The following is a 23,171-nucleotide window of genomic DNA, read 5'->3' as shown; positions in this document are numbered from 1 at the left end:
TTTTTTTTCTTGGTCTTTTGTTTTCAGAAGTTTAATTATGATGTGTCTTGGCATGAGTTTCTATTGGTTTGTCCTGTTTGGAGTTTGTTCAGATTCTTACAGCTGTAAATTTGTGTCTTTCACCAAATTTGGAAAGTTTTGCCCATTATTTTTTCAAATACTTTGAAAAGTTTTTATTTTGGTTACCGTATCTTTCAGTTTTACAATTTACGTTGGTTCTTTTCAATAATTTCTATTTTTGTTGAGTGTTATATTTTTCATTTGTTTCAAGAGAATCCACAATTATTTATAAAGCATTTTTATGTTACCTGATTTGTAATCCTTGTCAGTTGATTCCAATGCCTGGTTTATCTTGGCATTGGCACTGGGTGATTGCCTTCTCTCATTCAAGTTATGATTTTGTTGGTTGTAGTTACAATGAGTGATTTTCAGTTGTTTCCAGGACATTTTGGATATTCTTCTGTGAGGTTTTGTATTCCATTCAATTGTCCTCGTTTTTTTAAGCAGGCAATCCATCTTCATGTGCATGAAGGCCAAGTTGGTTGTGTATGGCCCTCTTCTCACTGGATTCCCCAACCTCAGTCAGCTGACTTTCAGAATTCCATGACACTATCCTGGGGGAGTAATTAGATTAGCATATGCCCCATTGGATGGGGAATAAGATATTTGCCCACTCTTGATCTTACTGACATTATAGAGCTGGAAAATCAGAGAGCCACTGCCTGCTTCTGTGGGATGGGAGGTGGGGTGGTAAGATAGATCAGCTCTCAGCTTGGCTCCACTGGAACCACCAGGCAGTGATAATAAAAAGTGTGTCCCATTGGTCTTTGGCCAGAGTATGGCAGATACTGACCAAAAATGTTCAGGGTTCATCAAGCCATCCTTTCTCTAGTCTTTTGGCTAGGAGGAATAGGCTTTCCTTGGCATTTATTTTACCTTTTCGTTGGTAGTTGGGGCTGGTGGCTTTTGTAGGGTCCTGTCTAGGATGTATGGGAGGCCACAAGGAAACCCAGAAAAATCTCCTGTGTTGTTCCTCCAATCTAAAGGTCTCTTGGCAGTCATCTTCTTGTTTTCCACTACTCGGAATTTTCCTATGCTTCCTCTTGCCTTATGTCTAGGGCTTTTTAATTGCAAGAGGAAGGACTCAGGAGGAATGAGGCCATAAATGGAAATCTAAGGTATTATTTTTAATGTAATGTTTTTAATGTTTTAATGTTTTTAAGATTTCATTGTTTGTTTCCTAATGGTAAAATAAACAACCTTAAGAAAGAGTCTCGAGTTCCCGTTGTGGCGCAGTGGTTAATGAATCTGACTAGGAACCATGAGGTTGCAGGTTCGATCCCTGGCCTTGCTCAGTGGGTTAATGATCCAGCGTTGCCGTGAGCTGTGGTGTAGGTCGCAGACGCGGCTCGGATCCCACGATGCTGTGGCTCTGACGTAGGCTGGCAGCTACAGCTCTGATTAAACCCCTAGCCTGGGATCCTCCATATGCCACGGGAGCGGCCCAAGAAATGGAAAAAAGACAAAAAAAAAAAAATTGGGGGGAGTTCCCATCGTGGTGCAGTGGTTAACGAATCCGACTAGGAACCATGAGGTTGCGGGTTCGGTCCCTGCCCTTGCTCAGTGGGTTAACGATCCGGCGTTGCCGTGAGTTGTGGTGTAGGTTGCAGACAAGGTTCGGATCCCGCGTTGCTGTGGCTCTGGCGTAGGCCGGTGGCTACAGCTCCGATTCGACGCCTAGCCTGGGAACCTCCATATGCCGCGGAGCAGCCCAAAGTTATAGCAAAAAGACAAAAAAAAAACAAAAAAAAGAAAGAGTCTCTTTGTGCTTGAGCTCAGACTAGGTCCTAAGCATGAGTGTGAATCACTGCTGGCCATCCTGAAGCAGAAACTCAGTTCTCAATGCCGTGCCCCTCAGACCCTGCTATGTTGATTATAATAAGACAAATTCAAAAAACTAACAATTTTGAAGGGCTTAGTATGTGCCAGATGCTGGGTTAAGTACTTGTCAGGCATTTTCTCACTTCGTTCTCCAAAGTGTGAGCTAGATACTGTTGTTGTGGACATGATATACATGAGGATTGCTGGCGCCAAAAGAGGTTAAGCAATTGCACCAGATCCACATAGCTAGGAAGTAGCAGGACTTTTTGAGATTAGTTCCATTCACATTTACCCTGATTCAACTCTCTATAACAAGACTTACTCCCAAAGATTCAGTACAGTGGGTGTAAGGCCAGGTCCAGAAACATGCATTTTTGACCTATCAAGATGGAAAATTGAGGTGGAAGCCCATTATTCACAGTTTGACAAATACCCAAGGCACTGGGCATCTCTCTTGTCATTGGTGAAATCACTTTGCCCAACAAAGGGAGATATAAACAAGCAAACCTCTTCTTCCTAAAGAGAGCAAGCATTTGGGGATGCTCCTTGCTCTGGGTGTCGCCCCAGAGGGTGCTGAGGTCTTTCTTGAACATGCTCTATGGGGTTTATTGAACAGTCACCGTTATGCCACGGGGCTGGGCGATCGGACTTACTTTAGAGCAGCCGTTTAGATGTTTCTCAGATGTTCTGCTTCATAGGAAACACAATTGTGGTTGTCCTTGAAATAGATATCATGCGTTTAAATGTTTTCAACTGCATAACATTCTTTATATATCGTGCCAACCACCAGTCCCTGACAATCCAGATATACTTACCTTCCTGACATAACTGTTTTATACCTCTTCATGTAATTACTTTTTTTTTTCTTTTTGTCTTTTTGCTATTTCTTGGGCCGCTCCCGCGGCATATGGAGGTTCCCAGGCTAGGGGTCACATCGGAGCTGTAGCCTCCGGCCTACGCCAGAGCCACAGCAACGCGGGATCCGAGCCACGTCTGCAACCTACACCACAGCTCATGGCAACGCTGGATCGTTAACCCACTGAGCAAGGCCAGGGACCGAACCCGAAACCTCATGGTTCCTAGTCGGACTTGTTAACAACTGCGCCACGACGGGAATTCCCATGTAATTACTTTTTAATTAAAGGATAGTCGATTTAAAATATTGAGTTAGTTTCATGTATACAGAAAAGTGATTCAGTTTTACATATACATTATTTTTCAGATTCCATTATAGGTTATCTCAAGATATTATATATAGTTCTCTGTGCTATACAGTAGGTCTTTGTTGTTTATTTTATACATAGCAGTGTGTATCTGTTAAATCTCAAACTCCTAATTTATCCCTTCCTCTTTTCCCCTTTGGTAAGCATAACTTTGTTTTCTAGGCCTGTGAGTCTATTTCTGTTTTATAAATAAGTTCATTCATATCATTTTCTTAGATTCCACACGTAAAGGATAACATATGATAATTTGTCTTTGTCTGGCTTACTTCACTTGGTGTAATAATCTCTAGGTCCAGCTATGCTGCTGCAGATGGCACTATGTCATTCCTTTGTATGGCTAGGTAGTAGTCCGTTGTATGTGTATGTACCACATCTTTATCATCTGTCAGTAGACACTTAGGATGCCTCCATGTCTTTGCTATTATAAATAGTGCTGCTATGAATATTGGGGTGCGTGAGTCTTTTTGAATTAGAGTGTTCATCTTTTCCAGTTATATGCCCAGGTGTGGGATTGATGGATCACATAGTAACTCTATTTTTAGTTTTGTAAGGAATGTCCATGCCATTCCCCATAGTGGCTGCCCCAATTTATATTCCCACCAACAGTGTAGGAAGGTTCCCTTTCCTCCACACCTGCTCCAGCATTTATTCGCAGACGTTTTAGCTACAAAAACTTTCAGAGGCAGTTTAATACAGGGAGGACTCAAATTTATTCTCATGATTGTTTAGACTTTTTCTTTCATGGTATTCAAAATGTTATGTTTCAATCTTTTAATCAGAATATTCCTTATTTATTTTTAAGGATACAGGTGATAAAGTATCCCCGTATCATGACTCATGAAGGACTTTTTTAGTCATGATAATCTACAAATCATTATCTAGGACCAGGTCTAGTTTTATGGACTTTGTGAACTTAGAGATTTAAAAGCAGTAACACTTTTAATTCGGTCCTCATCAGCTTGGAATATATGACCAGTTAGATGTTTAGATGATCATTGTGAGATTTATCTTTCTGCTGTCTTGTTAAAAAAAGGAAGGAATCCCTGAACAAAGTGTTGGCTTAATCATGATTGCACAGGAAATGTTCCTAAAAGAAGCACCTGAAACTCAGAGTAAGTTCCCTCCACGGGCAGAGTGTTGGTTTACTGACTGTGATCTGCTTGTGTATATTATTAAGGAAGTTCTGCTGTGGATTTGTAAGACATCTCGGGCCTAGTTCATGTATTTGTAAGAAAGGATATGTTTCATATTTTTCACTTACTTAAATTACTCGGGCAAAATAAATGAAGTTCCAGTGTGGAAAGAATGCCTTCCCAGTCACCATGGGCTGAGGGGACCCTAGCACATTTCATAGACAATAGCCAACTCCGTCCCTCGAGGAAGAGGAGAACCAAGTTTATGTTCTTCAGAACTGTGCTAAGAGCTCCACGAGGGGAAAGGATATTACTTGTGCATTTAATTAGTGTATTAAAAAGTCAATGACTATCTTCAAGTTTACAATGAAATTGTAAACATGAAGACAGCATTTCAGCTATTCGATCGTCATTAGCCACCTTTTACTGTGCGTGTTAAATACTTTTAAGTAACTCAAAACATCCTAGGAAAGAATAGCCACAGAATTAATGTGCAAGAGAGTCAGCAGGGCATTTTGTAAGCAGGAATCTGAACAGCTAATAAGAGGAATGTGGGAGGGGGAAGAAACAATAAATAGGAAAGAGTTTTGGACCACAACAGACATGTGTTATTATCATGTGAAATTCTCAACACCCACTAGCAAAGAGAAAAATGGGAAATAAAATTGAATTAACGTGCAGTTGTAAAAATTATAGTCTCACATAAATAAAAAAAAGGAGTTATGTTTTCCAAATAGCAAGGTGGCCATTAAAAGCCCCAAAGAAATTATATCTTTCCAAAAAGGAATAATAAGCATTTTTTAAAGTCTGACAAGGTCTTCTGAGCTACTTTGCCTTGTTTGGAGAGTCCCACATATTATTGTCATAATAAAAAATTAACTTCTAAACCAATTAAATTAAGGTAAAATTTGTTATTATTGTACCAACTTTCAGGTGATAAAACTTTCATCGGCATGAATAGCAAAATTACTTTTTACTGCCTTGTTTATTTCTAAAAACAGTAGGAATCCTTTCTCTCTGTCTGTACATTCATATAACAGATGTCTATGGAGCATCCTAATTCACTGAAATGCATTCTAGGCGGTCATGGGAACTCACAGCATCCGGTCCAGGGCAGAGTGAATGCAGGTTGCTTGGAGGAACCAGCTGGGACAAGTGTTCCTCCTATTTCAGAGTGTTCTGGACCAAGGAGGTGGCAGGAAGGATCAGAGGTATGGGGAGATGAGAGAGACGTTTCAAAGACAGGACTCCTGGTACGGCAAGGTCTGCAAGGCAAGGTTGAGGAGTAGCATGCTGTTACCAAGAGGCTGGCGATGCCAAAGCAGAAATGGGAGCGTAGAGGGAGAGCACCACCTCCTGAAATCTCTCCATCTGCGCTGCAGAGGCAAAGTGGAGGAGAAGAACTAAGGGCAGTTCTTGCCACAAATGATGAGCACATCTCCGTTTTCCCAACAGCAGATTTGAGGACCTAGTTTTCTTTTTCTTTTTCTTTCTTTCTTTCTTTTTTTTTTTTTAGGGTTATGCCTGTGGCATATGAAAGTTCCCAGGCTAGGGTTGAATTGGAGCTACAGCTGCCAGCCTACACCTCAGCCACAGTCACCCAGGATTGAAGCCACATCTGTGACCTTCACCACAGCTCACGGCAACACCAGATCCTTCACCCACTGAGTGAGGCCAGGAATTGAACCCGCATCCTCATGGATCCTAGTAGGGTTCGTCTCCACTGTGCCACAACAGGCACTCCATGGACCTAATTTTCCTGGTCCTCTGTTTCCTCGGGCTGTGATCCAGAAAACTCTGGAAAAGGAAGGAAGATGTAGATAAATAAGACGGGCTCCTTTGGGATGAAAGGTCAAGGCGCGCAGGCAAACGTTAATTAAATTATATAAGACTTTCAGAGGTTTACGGAAGAACTTTTCAAAGCTCATTTGAGCTAAGAGCCGCAAGTAACCACCTGCTCCAGCTCCATTCAGTTCCTCCTCTCAAAACTGCACCGAAATGCAATCTGGCTTCTCTGCCTGGAAACTTCTTCCGGTACTTTCCGTAATGGAGCACAGAGGCAGAGGAGGTGAGGAGAAGGTCACTACTTTGAAGGTCTATGAAGCTTAAAATGTTCTGGCTGCAGACTTCAGCTGAACCAATTTTGTTTTCCATGGTGAAGTCGAACCAAACAAAATCTTGGGAATGTGCCCAAGGAGCTTGTACTGAATATTAGCATTTTAGAAAGCAAAGAAGAGGGAGGATTGATTATTTTGGCAAGGAGCACATTGTCAGCAAGGTGTTTCTTCACCCTTCCCAGCGTTTTAAGAAGTGTTGAAAATAATTAGAAACAAACACAAATGTTGGAAAGAAGCATCCAGCGGAGGGCTTCTTCCAGCCCGACTTTTTTCAGAGACCTCAGCTGACAGGTTTTGGGGAGCGCACGTTGAGGGGGAGACGGCGTATTTGCTAATGAATATGAATAGCATTTCCTCATGGGCCATATATTTTTCCAGCAGGAAATGGATAATCTACTACGACATTGCAGTGGGTTGGAACAAAATAGATAAATCAAATACAAGTTACCCTGTTTCTTTTTCAAATGAAAGATAAATGCCTTAATGGATTAGCAATCATGAAATATATAAGTATTTATAATACAGTGCTGCTTATACCACCATCTGCCAAAGAATGGTATTTATTCAGCCACTGATAGGAGAACAGATTTTCCTCCACATTATGCAGAGAGGAAATACATCCTAGTGTTAACGAACATGCACTTTGTATTTAGCCAGCCTAAATTCCAACAAAGTTCTTGAGTTGACCAGCTGTGTGCTTTTGATAACATTACTTCACCCCACTTTCCTCGTTGATGAAACAGTATCGTAATAATCCCATTTTTTAAAAGACAGTTGGTCTCTCACACAAGGTAATATGTGAAAAGCATTCCACCAAATGCCTAACACATGTATGCACTCAGTAAATAATAGCTGTTCTCATCATCCCACTGGTCAAAATGAACTGCACACAAAACGAGAGTTTCAAAGTATTGGAACATCTGAACTGAGTGCTTTTTAAAGGAGTGCTGAGGGACTAGATTAATGAGTCCCACCTCTGGTCCAGGCAAATAGGTCTCTGTATTAAAATGGAAGCGTATGCTCAGTCTCCACGGGCTAGGTCATGCTGTTGCAACAATTCCCAAATCACATGGACTTAAAACAACACAAATCGATGACTCGCTCACATTCCACGTCCATCCTGGTTTGAAAGGGCCCCAGGCGGGTGGAGCAGTCACCGTCTCACGCTGCCAAGTTGTAGCATCAGAGAGGCTCTCACCTCAGCAGCTGAGGGTTCCGACCTGGAGGTGGGGGACACGCCCCTTCCATTCACAGTTTGCTGGCCGGTCACGTGGTCTCACCCAGCGACAGCAGGGTCAGGACATGTCCCGCTAGAATGCTCCTGGGAAGAGGACGAGCACCGGGACTACCGCAGGACCGCGGACACACTTGAAAATGTGTTCTTACCACATAGGTAGCTGGGACTCGCAGCATCTTTACTGAGCTGCAAAATAATGAACGAAGACCTGTTGTTACAGCAGTGGTGATACATGGTGCCTCTGAACCCTGGGTGAGGCTGGGGCGACTCGTCCAAGTTGGCGGTACATACCACATGCTGCCTTGAGGTTCTGGGATTCCTGACCACATAATAGGCAGTGCCATTGATTGAGTTCTTCTGTTCAAGATGTCCAAAGCCATTTTTATTCTCTGTGGCCTTTTCCCACCATTCCCTGCTAGTTGAAATGGCTTTATCTGTTTTTATCTCACATCTAATGGGTTTAATGTGTTCTAACTGTATGGCTCCATTTGGCGCCTTGGATGCTATGGCTGAGAGGCGCCATATAAAAAATATTGTTATTGTTATGATGATGAGTTCAAGCACTGGAGGGGAAATTGTGAAATCACTTGGTACTGGAGCTATCATTATTTTCAGCAAAATGAAGTTTGGCTTCTTATTACACCAGTAAGCCTTGAAGATTAAATGGTATCTACAGCATGTATCTTAGCAATGGGCCAAAGAAGTCAAAATAAAAATGTTTGATATAGCATTTCATATATTATAAAACAGATGTTTGGTTTTAAGTATTCTTGGTTTAAAAAAAAAAGTTGACACATTATCAGACATTTAAAAAAAGCAGCAAATGAAAAGACCCACACACTTAGTTTTAATTTTATTCATTCCTGCTTCCATTATGATTGGACAGGCCAGCTATTAATTTAACCCTTAGCGTTGATCCTTTGCCAGCTTGCTCTGAAGTTGAGCAATAGGTTGTTTCATTGCTTTAGAAATGCATCATGAAGACGGGAGGTGCACGGAGTTCTGGAAAAAGGACCGTTGAGGTCCCTCCCTCGTGACGATGTGATATTATGCTCCCATTACTTGAATATTCATTATGGTCTCCCACATGTTTTTGGCTCCCTCTGTTTCCTGCAACTGTTTACATTATTAAGTCGGTCTGGATTATAGAAATGTAGCTCGAACTCGGTAGAGAGTCAGAGTAGCTTGGGATGTTTGCATGGATTGGGTAGATTCCCTTCGCAGCCAAAGAGACGCATGGACATTTTCTAAGAGGAGCTGAGACAAAAAAGTCAGAGTGTTGTTACCGAAGGGCTTCAGACCAAAGATGGAAAGCATGACGGGGCTAGTCTGAGGCATGTTCTGGCACAGCAGACCTGGGCCCTCCCTGTGCTTTGAACTAGATAACTTTCCACAGGGAGGACAGTGAAAGCTTCATTCCTCTCGGGGTAGACAGAGAGGAAGGCTTTGTAGCGCATCCTCTGACTCAGAAACGGGGGACATGCCTCCGTGGTTCTGCTTCCAGGAGCTCCGGAAGGGAAGCAGGTGTCATGTGCCAAACAGGAGATGCGGCAGAGTAGCGCATGCACGTTGCACGAGATCTAGAGAGACGGGGAGAACAGACTTTCAGAAGATCCTTGGCAGCTTCTACTCTGAGACCCCTGAGTTTATTTGAAAACTTGGGCAGTTCTCGCTCTTTTTTTGCCTTTTCCCCTTTTACTGGGAAGCAGCATGGCCCCTTGGCACGGATTTAGAGCAAAGACCCTTTGAGTTTGAACCCTGGCTCTGCTCCTTTTCGCTCTGTGACCCTGAGCAAGTGGCTTCCCCACTGAGTGGCTCAGTCTCCCCCACTTGTAGAATGGGGATGGCAGTGGTTCCTCTGACCTTATCTTAAGAGCTGAACGAATCAAGTGTGTAAAGCACATATATTAGTGTCTGGTACAGTGTTCATTAAATTAGTAAAATAAGTCCCATGTTTCTAATGTTCCTTTTAACATAACTAAGTAAAATTCGAGAGATTATAAAGTTAATTTCTGGTGTACGTTCGGATGCCGTGGGAGACGTAAGTCTGTACTTATCCGATGGCTTGAGTAGTCACCTAACTTCCCTTCGCCTCGTTTTGTTACCTGTAGGAAGAGGAAAACAAACCTATCTCAAGGGGTTGTCGTGAGGAAGAAATGAAACAAACATTTGGAAAGTGCTTGTTGTATGATAGGCATTTAAGAAAAGGTTCCTTCCTCCCCTTTCCTTTTCTTTTAAATAATCTTATCCTTGACTGGTAAAGATTTTTAAAAATCAAAACTTTTAACCCCAACTGGCTGTCGCAAACCTGAAACGCAGCTAACTTGTTCATGTTCTGAAAAGTCTAGGTCTGAAATTAGCAGGTGCCCAAGGCTCTACTGGAGGAATCTAGGTTGCAGAGACCAGCACTGCAGCCAACAAGGAAGGGTAACAGCAGCCAGGACCTCGAGTGTTCATGGTGTGCCTGGTACTGTCCTAAGGAGGGTTTTACAATCCTCACAAGTTTGTATGGCGGGAAGCATTATGGTCCCGCTTCACAGAGAAAAATACTGAGGCACAGGCGATTAAGTAAATGACCAAGGAGATGCAGTCAATACACGCAAGAGCCGGGATGTGCGCCTCGACACCAGCTCCCGCATCCCCGCTCTTCTAGCCCCCTTGCTGCGTCCCTTCTCGGAAGCAGTGGCTATGAGGTCGGCTTATCCACACGAGCGCCTGCTGTGTGCTCTTGTGCACATTTCCTAACCTCTTTGAGATGTTCCTCCTTTGTGATACAGGAATAAAGTGCACTGATAGATGCAAAAACTTTCTGAGGTGGTTGTGAGAATTGAATGCAGTAAGAAATATGAAGCACTCAGCCCCACGCCGGTGTACAGTAAGCGGTAAATGCCAGGGTCAGCGTGTATGACCGAGGGACTGGAGCAGGGATCCTCCTTTTGCATCTTGTCAGCCTCCAGCTCTTGATCTCTGGCGTCAGGAGGTCTCTCATTTCAGCACCTCGGGAAGAGGCACGTGCAGAAGTAGAGGTAAAAGGCATTGTCACTTTCCTAGAAAGGGACGGACTCCTGCAGAGGGGACCAAGGGCAGTTCACACCCAGTCCTCACGGAGAGGGGGTCTGACCCACAAGCTATGCCCCCAGCCCCCTCCTGGTGAGGCTGTAAGGAGGTTCAGAGCTTTGCCCACCCATCCTTAGACTAGGTGGGCTCTTCACAAGGATGGCACTTGGGGTTCCAGGTCTGGGGCCGGCCGACGTGCTGGAAATTGCTGTGGTGTGCACTTCTTTCAGCGTCTTTCAACTTGATGGCCTTTTTTTCATGCAGAGGGAAAACATCCATATTTTAATTTATCTCTAAGTGGCTACAACTTAGTCCAAGAAAACTCTTGAGTTCTTTCCCTGCCTCTTTCTGTGGGGCACAAGGTCCACAGTTCTTTCGAAAGTAACACTTCCCTAATTTCTACCCTCAGGTCAAGGAGATGGGTCTGTTTAAAGCTGAGAATTTCTCTCTTAGAGAAGTGAACTTACCTCTGAGCTTATGGGCTATACAGATTAATTTTTCATTTATTTTCTTTACTTCCTAAAGATACAAAACATTTTGATGCAATAGATTTTGATATGGAACTTAGATAATGCAGAAAAAACTGCCTAAACAACTTATTTAAAAGCTCAGCATTAAGGATGTCAGAACAAATACAGTTGCCTTGGAAATGTATTGTTGGCATGAAGACATTTGGGTGGTAAATGACCTCTGAGTTTACGCATCCTGTCAGAACTCGTCCCTCAGCTCCAGACTTGCTTAGCTAAAGGCCCACCAACATCTCCCATCCCATTGGCACCTCAAACAGCATCTTCAAAAACAACTTGCCATCTGCTTCCACCCAAACTTGTCCATAAATCCATTCAGTCTTCCCCATCTGGTAAAGGGCCCCACTGGTTTTTCAGCTCAGAAATGAGAGATTTGAGAGTTCCCACCATGACTCAGGAGTAATGAACCTGACTAGTACCCATGAGGACACGGGTTTGATCCCTGGCCTCGCTCAGTGGATTAAGGATCCAGCGTTGCCGTGAGCCATGTAGGTCGAAGTCGGGGCTCAGATCCTGCGTTGCTGGGCTATGGTATAGGCTGGCAGCTGCAGCTCCCATCCAGACCCTAGCCTGGGAACTTCCATGTGCCACCAGAAAAAGCAAAAACGAAAAAAAGAAAGAAAAAAGAAATGGGAGATCTTTGATCCTTCTCCCCCTTCCACCACTGCCTTGGGCCTCATACTCTATCAGCAAAGCCCTCTCATTCCATCACTGAATAGCTCTCAGACACACCCACTTCTCTCAAATTCTGTGGGCCCTAGCCTGGCCTAGGCCAGCCCCATCTCCCCTGATGTCTCCACAACAGCCTCTAAACTTGTCTTATTCTCTGCCCAGGACCTGCGTATTTAAGTCTTGCCACTGCTCTTCTTAAAACCCCAGGGGCTTCCGGTGAGCTCAGCGTAAGATCCAGCTTTACTGTAAAGTGTATAAGTCTCCGTGCCTTTCCCTCCAACTTCATCTGGAGACTTTCCATTGATATTCTACCCGCGTTGGAACTTTTTTCAGTTCCTTGAACATCGGTTCACGCTGCCTGATGTCTTCTTTCCACCACCAGTTGGGTTGGATCGTCTGATCAGTTTGGTCGTATGGGCACATCCCATATAGAGTCCTTTACTACGCACTGGCCCCTCCTACCATGCCTACAATAGTCTCCCTTTCTCAGCTAGTTTTTTTAACCATAATATCTATCAAATTAAAGCTATTTATCTACTCATTTGTTAGCTATTTGTTAATTGTCTCTCTTCCAAATCGGAATATAAATTCCGCGAGAGTAAGCTCTAGAGATGTTTTGTTTGCTAAGATATATCTAGATCATATAAACCAGATTTGACACAAGGATAGACACAAATTATATGCAGGATAAATTAGTGGATGCATGAATTAATTAAAATGACATAAGCGGTATTTATGCAAACATCTTTAATTGTCGGATTAGTGCAACACATTTGTGCTGAATGGTGGTTAAATGGCGTCTGACACCGAGGCTGTCTTGGCCTGGTTCTGTCACATCCTTAGCTGGGTAACTAGAAGACTAGCCCCTGAACGTCTCAATTTCCTCCTCTGTAAAATGAGGGTTGTGGTGTTCTCTGTTCCTGGTGTCTGAAACGTCCAGGGGATAATGCAAATTAAAAACCGACTCCTGCATCATCACAAGTGTTCAAGAAGAGACGTTTGCCTTTATCTTCATTAGAAGGGCCGTTGGGGGCCCATGAGCAAACACAACTGGCATTTTCCCGCCGGCACAGGGGATGCCGCAGCCCAAGAGCCAACCTAATGCCCGGTGCTTAATGCTGTGAGAGAATAGGATGCCCAGGTGAGAAGTGCTACTCACATGTTCTCAGCATCAAAGTTAGATGCGTTTTCTTTGCTTATAGTCTGTCAATTATTTAAAATCTTGCCACACTGGAATTTGCTCACATTTGAATCTTGATTTTCTTAGGCAAACTGTTTTTTTTTTTCCCCCTCAGAGTTTCTGATTCTTATTTTTCTTGCACGTGTAACTTTATCTCATGTTATATTTTTCCAGCCTTTCAACGATACTAATTGTACCGTTAAGGCTGTCTTGCCGCTTTAGCCTCGCCTTTTGAGGAGCTCCAGCCTTCTCCATCTCCACCCTATCCAGGCCGGCGCCTGGGACCTTCCTTCCCTGAATGTCTTGGTTATAGTCCTCAGCGTGTATCAGAATTTTCCTCTTCTTTCGTTCTCTCCAGTGTTTTAGTAGAGCCAACTTTCAAGAAATGTACTTAAACTTCCTCAGCCTTTGAACGTTTGGACATGACTTCATATGTGGCTAATCATTTGCCTGGATATACGCTCTGGGTTAAACATCACTTCTATTTAGAAATCTGAAAGCAAGGTTCACTTTCTCCTAGCATCCAATAGCAGCTAGTGAGGCTCATCTATGTTGAGACCTTCAATTCTTCCGCTTTCACTCCTACTTCTATTCTAAGATCTGTTACCGCTCGTAACCACTGGTTTTTAAGAAAAGAGGCTCTTGAGGGTGAAATGGACCAACTGGCATCTGCGTCCTCTCAGTCTTTTTTGCAGAATACTCTGTGTTTCAACTTTCTCTACCTTTTTTGCCCATCAACACACCCCCATCCATGACATTCTTAAATTTGTTGAAATGTCTCATTCAGTGATGCTCCTTCCCATTCTTTTCATTCATACAAAGTGAAAACTCCTGTACTTTTATTTCAGTGGTTTATCAGGAGAGAGTGAAGGCAATATATATGTTCAAAGCCCAAAAATATACCAGTTGACATTACAGTACATTTTGCCATTATTGAGATGTACTGTAATATGTTATTTAACTAGTGCTCAATTAGGGGGCATAATTTCCTAATTCTTTTCAGTGTCGCAACTGTTTGATCTCCTTCTCCGGGAGGAAGAAGTTGGAGTTAGGGCTGCGAGGGCAGTGGATGAAGGCATGATGGATAAACACCTATTCCACCCAAAGAAACCGTTGGAAGCTAGAACAGACGGGAAAGTCTATGGGAAGGAGGACGTAGTAGACTATTACATAGATTTAGAAGTTCATGTGGATCCTTGCCTATAAAATTTGCCAACATTCCTGATTCCATCCATAGAGAGACATTTTAAAGCAGGATTTCCCCATCTACGTGTGTGAATGATTACAACGCTTGATATTCAGCTGACAAATTTCCCTCCAGAAGAATTGCCCCAATTTGCGCTTGCTCCAGTCAGGGACCTTTTAAACACAAACTGAGAGATTCACAAGATTGGCTAGTTTCGTAAGCCACATTGTATCATTATCTTCATAGACATTTCTTTGATTACTATTGTTACTGAGTGTGACCCATATTCTCTTACCCCAGTGCCCAAATCAACCCTCTGTAGGTATCCCCAACCTCCTTTTAGAAACGTGTAGATTGAGGCTCAGCGACTTTTAAGAATTCTCAAGATCACACAGCTCTCCAGTATTTGAAAGCATATGCAGCTGGAGATGGTGCTTTGCCAGCAAATAATTTAAGAACATGTGACTTATCTGTTCATCTTTTTTTAAATGGAAAATCAGATTATTCATTCTTTGTAGGACCTTAGATGTAAATAATTATGTCAAATATGTTCTATTTCTTGAAACAAATATATTTTAAGAACCCTTTATTCCCTTCATGCAAAGTCGAGACCTGGGAGGGATGTCCTAGGTACACGGGATTATTTCACAGGGTTGCAAGGACAGATTCCGATGGACTCATGAGAATTCAGCTTTGTCTGGGATCTGGATATTGCTTTATTTGTCCCATTGCACATGCACACGCATATTTTTAAGGGACTGAAAGTTTTTGTTTTTTCATAAGCCACAGAGCAAAGCAATATTTTACAATAAGCTCCCTCCTCACCCCATCCTTGGTTTCACTTTCTGCAGTTCCATCGTCTGAAAATGTTAAAAAGAAAATTCTAGAAGTAAATAATTCTTACATTTTGAATTGTGTGGTGTTTTGAGTAGAGTGATGGAATCTCCTGCCATTCTTCTCTGTCCCTTAAATCATACGTTTGTTCAGTGCATCCATCCCAGTAGTCACTTAGTAACCATTTGGTTATCGGATTAACTCTGTCAGTGACACCTCTTGGGTTCAAGGGACCCTTATTTCACTGCATGATGGCCCCAAAGTGCAAGAGTAGTACAGCTGGCAATTCGGGTATGGCAAAGAGAAGCTGTAACGAGCTTCCTTTTTTTTAAAAAACTTTATTTTATTGAAGTGCGGTTGATTTTCAAGGTTGTGTTAATTTCTGCTGTATGGCAAAGTGATTCAGTTATCCATACATTCTTTCTCATGTACTCTTCCATTATGCTTTACCCCAGGGTATTGAATATAGTTGCCTGTGATGTATGGTAAGACCTTATTGTTTATCCATCGTCTGTACAATAGTTTGTGTCAAACGCCCGATCCATTTCTCCCCCACCCGCCCTCCTTGGCAACCACAAGTCTGTCCCCCACGTCTGTGAATCTGTTTCTGTTTCGTGGACAAGTTCACTTGGACCATATGTTGGATTCCGCACGCAAGTGATCGCATGTGGTACTGCTCTTCCTCTTTCCGACTTACTTTGTTTATCACGATCGTCTCTAGGTCCATTCATGTAGCTGCAGGTGGCATTAGTTCATTTTTATGGCTGTGTAGTATTCCGTGGCAGATGTGTTCCATATCTTTATCCTCCTTTCCTATGTCAGTGGGCATTTAGGATGTTGCCATAGAAAGAGGTCTTTTTAAGTGAAAAGGCGAAAGCTCTCCACTCAATAAGGAAGGAAAAATAAACTGTATAGTAAGGTTGCAAAGATCTAGAGTAAGAGTGAAATTTTCTACCTATGAACTTGAGAAGAAGGAAAAAGAAATTTGAGCTAGTTCTGCTGTTGCACCTCAAACCACAAAAGTTGAGCCCACAGTGCATGTAAGTGCTTAGTTAAGATGGGAAAGGCATTAAATATGTACCATAAGATATTTTGGGAGAGAGAAATTAGTCACATAACTTAAATTACACTATATTGTTTATCATTATTCTATTTCATTACTAATTATAGTTGTTAATCACTTACTGTGCCTCATTTGTAAATTAAATTTTTCATAAGTATTTATGTATAAGAACAAACAGCATAGGAGTTCCCATCGTGGCGCAGCGGTTAATGAATCTGACTAGGAACCATGAGGTTGCAGGTTCGATCCCTGGCCTTGCTCAGGGGTTAAGGATCCGGTGTTGCCGTGAGCTGTGGTGTAGGTTGCAGACGCGGCTCGGATCCTGCGTTGCTATGGCTCTGGTGTAGGCTGGCGGCTGCAGCTCCAATTGGACCCCTAGCCTGGGAGACTCCATGGGCTGCAGGAGCGGCCCTAGAAAAGGCAAAAAGACAAAAAAAAAAAAAAACCCAACAACAAAAAACAAAAAACCACAACACACATAGGGCTTGACACTATCCGTGGTTTTAGGCATCCATGTGGGGTACTGCAGAGTATCCCCACAGACAAGGGGGCACTCCTGTATTTAAGAAACATACAGGAAATTATGGGAGTTCTCACTGTGACTCAGCAGTAATGAGTCCTACTAGTATCCATGAGGATGTTGGTTCAGTCCTTGGCCTTGCTCAGTGGGGTAAGGATCTGGCGTTGCCGTGCGCTGCGACGTAGGTCGCCGACGTGACTCGGATCCCTCGTGGCTGTAGCTGTGGCTGTGGCTGTGGCTGTGGCCGGCAGCTGTAGCTCCAATTCGCCCCCTAGTCTGGGAACCTCCATGTGCTGTAGGTGTGGCCCTAAAGAGTGAAAGAAAGAAAGGGTGGGAAAGAGGAAGGAAGGAAGGAAGAAACATATAGGCAGTTAAAATTTGAAATTTTCCAGTGCAGCCCAGATGCCTACACCACATACTTTGACAGTACATGACACGGTCAAACGCCAGCTTCAAAATCTTTCTAAACTCAATCCTATGCAAATCAAATACCTGGCTTCTGAAGGGACATATGGAAAAGTATACACAAGTTCTGAAACTGCGATATGGCTTACTTAGTAACATATATTTATTTAGAGACGTGTAAGCGTTCCAAATATACCGTATCTTCCAGGTGTCTTTATCCTAGCAAGTCTAAAAATTACCAAGTAGTACCATTCCACCAACCTAAATTCTTTGGACTTTTTTTTTGTGTGCATAGCGTGAATGCCCTTCATCCTAAACTGGTAGCGGTGCTCAGTATAGATCTGGAAGCTTCCAGCAAAGGGTGGTGCACAGTGCAGGTGACACAAATTGAACTGCCCTTTCCGATGGCTGACCTGAAGAATTCCCTCAAACCATCCCTGCATGGAAGTTAAAGGTTCAAGCTCTAGGTACCAATACCACAGTACTGCAGTGTGGATGCATCTCAAAAAACATTATCTCAGATGCTCCAGGTCACATATTGTACGATTTCCATTTATTTGGAATATCCAGAGTAGATAAACCCATAGAAACAGAAAGAAGGTTGGTGGCTGCCAAGGGTTGGGGGAAGGACGGAATCGAGAGAAACTCTTAATGGATGAAGCTTTTACTCTGGAGCGATAGAAATATCTTGGAACTAGATAGAGGTGATGCTGCATAGCTTTGCAAATGTACTAAAGGCCAATGAAGAGTTCAGTGGGGTTTCTCTTTGTTTGTTTGATTGTTTTTTCTTTTTAGGGCCACACCTGCAGCATATGGACGTTCCCAGTCTAGGAGTCAAATCAGAGCTGCTGCTGCCAGCCTACACCACAGCCACGGCAACACCTCATCCAAGCTATATCTGCGACCTATACCACAACTGCAGCAACGCCTGATCCTTAACCCACTGAGTGAGTCCAGGGATTGAACTCGCATCCTCATGGATACTGGTCAGGTTCTTAACCCACTGAGCCACAGTGGGAACTCCAGAATAGTTCAGTTTAAAAGGGTGAATTTTATGTTTTGTCAGTTTCACCTCAACAATTGGGCAAGTAGTTCTCATCTCCGAATCTGAATCCTAACTTTAAGCCCTTTACCTAAAACCTCCTTCACTGTCAACATCCACACAGGTTTGCTGTGAGGATTATATGAGATGATGTATGTCAAACCTTTGGCCTCGTGGCTGACCCGTCCTAGATTCTTAGGGAATGGTGCCTACGGGTGCCATGACCACGACTGGCAGTGGCAGCAATAGTAGTCATGGTATCCGTGCTACAACCCAGGTTCTTCAGCATTCAAGTGACCATCTCGCTTCAGACCATCCAGTTACGAAAAAGCCACACGACTTTGACCTCAGCCTCGTGTTCGCTCCGCGGTGTCCTGCTTTTGAAAGACAAGTTTTAGATGAAAACTGTGGTTTGTGTCACAGTGGCACGCCAAATTGTCAGCTTTCTCGGGAGGGCAGGGGACACCTCCTCCCAATGTGTGCTCCTTTCCTGAAAAGGGACCAACCCATGGGGAAAAAAAAAGTCGTGTGCTGGGGGCATTTGAAAGAAAGTGTGAGAGGGAAGGAGAAAAAAGAATTTCCCTGCGTTTCCGAGAAGGAAACCATCGGACATCAGCTGGAAGCTGCCATTTATCTGTAGCAGACGGTAGTGTGACACACAGGTGCGGCTCGATGGTTTTAGGAGCCCATATCCATTCTCTCCATCAGTGGCTTCTACAGCATTGCCTTTTATGAATGGAATTCTCCCAGGAGCCCAAGGCACATTCACCGCCTTCCTGACGGACATTCTGCTACCCACACGTGCTGTGATTTTATTTGTTCTTCCTATGGCTTCCCCAAATGGAGAGCAGACTGGAAAAAAAATTTATGAGATAGAAATGTACTGTTTTGTGGTCTTCTTGTGTCTATCTAATTGGTTTTCCTGAAGCCTAATCAAGTGAGATGGAAAGGGCAGCCAACATAAATACCATTTATTGACGGAGGCAACAAAGGTAAAATCTGCTAAAACAACATGTTCCCCCAGCATCCGCCCAGCTTGTCCCTGGAAGAGTGGGAAGCAAGGAGAGGCTGCTAAGGTTGTGGAAAGGGCTTGGCCTTCAGTGTGAGAGTGCTCAAGTGGGCACAGATTTGCATCCTGGTGCTACTAATGATTAGCCATGTGACTTTGCGCAAAACCTTCGCTTTGGGGCCTTTAGTGTCATTATGTGGAGAAGGGGGATGATAAAATCCATCCCCAACAGTTGTAAGACGCACTGCTTGAATTACCCTTTTTAGAGAGGCTCAGTGCTCAGCAAAACGTCCTTTTCCTCTTGCAAGCATCAAAGGAGATGCTGGGGCAGCTTTGGTCGTCATGGTAGCCATCAAGTTTTGTGCCTTGTGGGTTAGGAGCGCTTACTTAGTGCTTTCCATCCATTTTCTCATTTAAATCCTTATGTCATCACCTATATGTGTGGAATCTAAAACATGGCACAAATGAACCTATGTACAGAAACAGACTCAGACATGGAGAACAAACTTGTGGTTGCAAGCGGGAGGGAGAGGGAGTGGGATGGACTGGGAGTTTGTGGTGAGTAGATGCAAACTGTTATATTTGAAATGGATAAACAATGAAGTCCTGCTGCTGTACAGCTCAAGGAACTATATAGTCAATGACTTGTGATAGAACCAGGTGGAAGATAAGATGAGAAAAAAGAATGTTTATGTAATATATAATGCATACATCATATATATCATATATATTATATAATATTATATACATCATATATATATATATGACTGGGTCACTTTGCTGTACAGCAGAAATTGACAGAACATGGTAAGTCAAATATACTTTAATTTAAAATTAAAAAAATAGGAGTTCCTGTTGTGGCTCAGAAGAAGCAAATCTTTTTAGCATCCATGAGGACACAGGTTCAATCCCTGACCTCACTCAGTGGGTTAAGGATCTGGTGTTGCTGTGAGCTGTGGGGTAGGTCGCAGATGTGGTTCGGATCTCACTTTGCTGGGGCTGTGGTGTAGGTCAGTGGCTACAGCTCTGATTAGAGCCCTAGCCTGGGGACCTCCATATGCTGCAGGTATGGCCTTAAAAAATACCAAAAAAACCATTTTTTTAAAATAAAAATAAACCCTTATATCATTTCTGTATGGTAAACATCATACCCAGTTTAGTGGCAGAACATGAGGCTCAGAGAAGCTAAGGAATTTGTCCAAGATGTCTCTGCCCAATAATAGAAGGGCTGAGAACCAAACACATCTCTCTGACAATGAAGCCTGCACATGTAACCTCTTCTGCCCACCTAAAGTCTTCACCCAGGGTCTGATGAGGTTTAGGTGACCTGCAGTCTGTTGAACTAAATCTCGGAACTCCACAGTAGATGCTGAATAGGAAAGGTTGGGGTTACCTTTACCTGAGATCAGATTTCCAGCTTCAGCGAGACACTACATACTTGTGGCCATTGTTCTCTGGGACCCAGAAAGTCAACTCTGTTGAGGGACCTATCCCTGCGCGCCTTGTGACAGGCTCGACACACACCGGGGACATGCATGCAGCCCCTGCCTGGTGGCGGGCAGGTCGGATGACCACTGACCAGTTGGATAAAACTACGTCAAGAGAAGCCACGTGTGAAAATACATTTCTTTCCAACATGATGTTACATCTGCAAGGGTGCAGCTGGCCCTGATGTTCTTGGCATTCATTGCAAATACCCCAGGCTGCTTGGGTAACGAACTTCCTAGGTTGGTCATTAACAGGCTTCCTGCTTCCCTCTGTCTTTGACAGGCCCAGCTGTGAGATACAGTACGTTCGAGATGTCAGAGGCCAGGCCGCCTCCCCTGCTCGGGCAGCACACGACGCACATCCTGAAGGAGGTCCTTGGATACGACGACGGGGCCATCGGGGAGCTGCTCAGCGCTGGAGTAGTGACCCAACATGAGGTCGAGTGACAAAGGCAACGTGTCTTTTTGTTACCATGATCCAAGTGCGCTTTGCTAGCAAAGGCGAAGAGCCTTTCTGGACCCTTCTCCCCAGGCCCGGTGCCCACCACCGTGGCGTTAGAGGAATTGCAGATTTCCTGCGTGGTGTCTCCAGAAGGGCTCTGGGATCCACGAGTCTAGCGCTTTCTGAATGTACCACCCCTTTTATTCCTTCCTCTTCTCCCCAGATAATGGATTCATTGTGGGTTTGTGGGTTTTGTTTTTTTTTTGGTGAAGATTTGTTTTTTCTGGAAAAACACATTCCTCATTCTAATTACATTAATAGCCTAAACGCTTGCCCCTCCAGCCCGTGCAGGTCTGAAAAAGAGCAGATCTCTTAACGTTCTTTCCTTGCACATAAAGTCCTCGTTTAAACCTTTGTTAGGAAGTCGGAGCAGTAAGCAGGATGACAGTCTCAGTGATTGATTTTAAACAGAATAACTTAATTTCGAGCGCATGAACCCTTTGTTAATCTGTAATTTAAACCATGGACTTTGTTAATGTCCATTGTAAAACTGAGCTCCGTTCTCCCCCCGAGGAGGTAAATATTTGCTTTATGTTGTATTTCTTTGATTATTTCAAGATACATAGCAGAAAATCAGTCTCCACCAGTGAATTTTGGGATGTCAGTATCTGCCTTCATGAGGAGTGAAGAGTGGTTCTCTAATTGGTACCTTGTTTTGAGCCAAGTCCAAATGCAACAGGTTTTTAAATGAATGTCAGGTGACTATCTCAGCGTTAAGTAATGCATAAATACTTACACATAGGAGAATGACAGGAAAATATTTCTTTGTAATCTGAGTATCCACTGTAGAAGAATATATCATGCCTTAATATGAAGTATTTAAACATTTATGTGTTTGTCTGTGAATTCAAAATATAGAAACAACTTTGGTCCAGAAAGTGGTAAGTGATTTGAATATATGATCCAGGATGAATTGTTACTCAGACTGTCCCTCACTCAAGCCCAGGCACAGACTAAGGAATCAGATGACCCCATGATCAATATCCTGACATGACCTCAATTCATGCTGTTAGGCACTTATATCTTAAAACCACGTCACTACAGACCAAGTGGTAATTGAAAGTCAAATTACAGATGTTCGGCTTTCAGATGGTGATTTAGAACTCGTTTTATTATTGTGTTCTTTTTTTACTGGAAGGATTTGAGCCTTTTATCCATGCCATAAGCCCCAATATGTTTCTAGAATTAAGGATTCCAAATAAATAGGAAATTTGTCTTCTCATAAGCTCTCGTGGGACTTTTTAGAAGAAGGGTACTAACCAGTTCTTGAAACAATTATCGTCCTCTCTGCTTTGCTCTTTGTGGACATCTTATTCTGAGGAACTCCTGCTGTCATCCCACTTGTTAGAATTTCATCATGCCAGGGAACTGGATGCCTTCTGCAGTCCTTTTCCCCCTATGGCTAATTCGTAGATGTGTCTTTGGAGATAGGACCTTCAGTCCAGGCGTCTAAATCACATTCCTCCATGTATATACAATTCGTAATGAAAATGGTAAAAGACTGGAAGACAGAGAATTGGCAAAACCACATATTTGGAAAGACAGAGCCACCGTTTGTTTCTGTTGATCCAAATAGATGCCTTGAAATGCAAACGTTTTGGTTTCTGAGCAGTAACCATAAATACCTGGGAAGCCATTAGCAGGAAGATGTTGATTATCTATAGAGGGTCACAAAATGCCTCTAAAACCTTGAAGTCAGTTAAGACTGCCGTTGCCGCAGCGCCAAGTCACCCCGGGACTGTCTCTAGTGACACCACGTACGTAGCCCTCCAGATTTCTGCCTACGCAACTCAAAAGGACCTAGAACTTTGGACCCGTTTATCACCTAACGGTTAGCATTGCCTACTGAGTTAGTGAGAGACATAATTTAGGGTCTATTTCCAGTGCGGATAGATATTTAGTCCTGCGAGAAACATTGCGCTTGCTAAGATTTCTGGCAATTTGCCCCAAATCGAGTGATGCCTATAAACAATAGGGCTGTTTTAATTACCGGGGCCTGTGTCTTACACATTTCCAGAGCTGCATCTACTGTTAAAATACCACATGCCCCAGTTCACTTTGTGCAAAGACCTATCTTCTGGAAGGTTTGTGTCTGG

General features: G+C 43.3%; 1 protein-coding gene across 1 annotated transcript in view; it reads left to right on the top strand.

The window, feature by feature from the left end:
* The window catches only part of SUGCT (succinyl-CoA:glutarate-CoA transferase), a 650,574-nt gene extending 629,549 nt beyond the window's left edge, over nucleotides 1-21,025 (top strand). The window contains exon 14 of the mRNA XM_047763177.1: nucleotides 20,857-21,025. Within this exon, the coding sequence (XP_047619133.1) occupies nucleotides 20,857-21,020 (164 nt within the window). The 3' untranslated portion in view covers nucleotides 21,021-21,025. The remainder of the gene's footprint in view (nucleotides 1-20,856) is intronic.
* The last annotated feature ends 2,146 nt before the right edge of the window (nucleotides 21,026-23,171 follow it).

This window comes from Phacochoerus africanus, chromosome 16, assembly GCF_016906955.1.
Source record: "Phacochoerus africanus isolate WHEZ1 chromosome 16, ROS_Pafr_v1, whole genome shotgun sequence".
NCBI classification, from domain to species: domain Eukaryota; kingdom Metazoa; phylum Chordata; class Mammalia; order Artiodactyla; family Suidae; genus Phacochoerus; species Phacochoerus africanus.
This window is presented reverse-complemented; position numbering and strand designations above follow the sequence as displayed.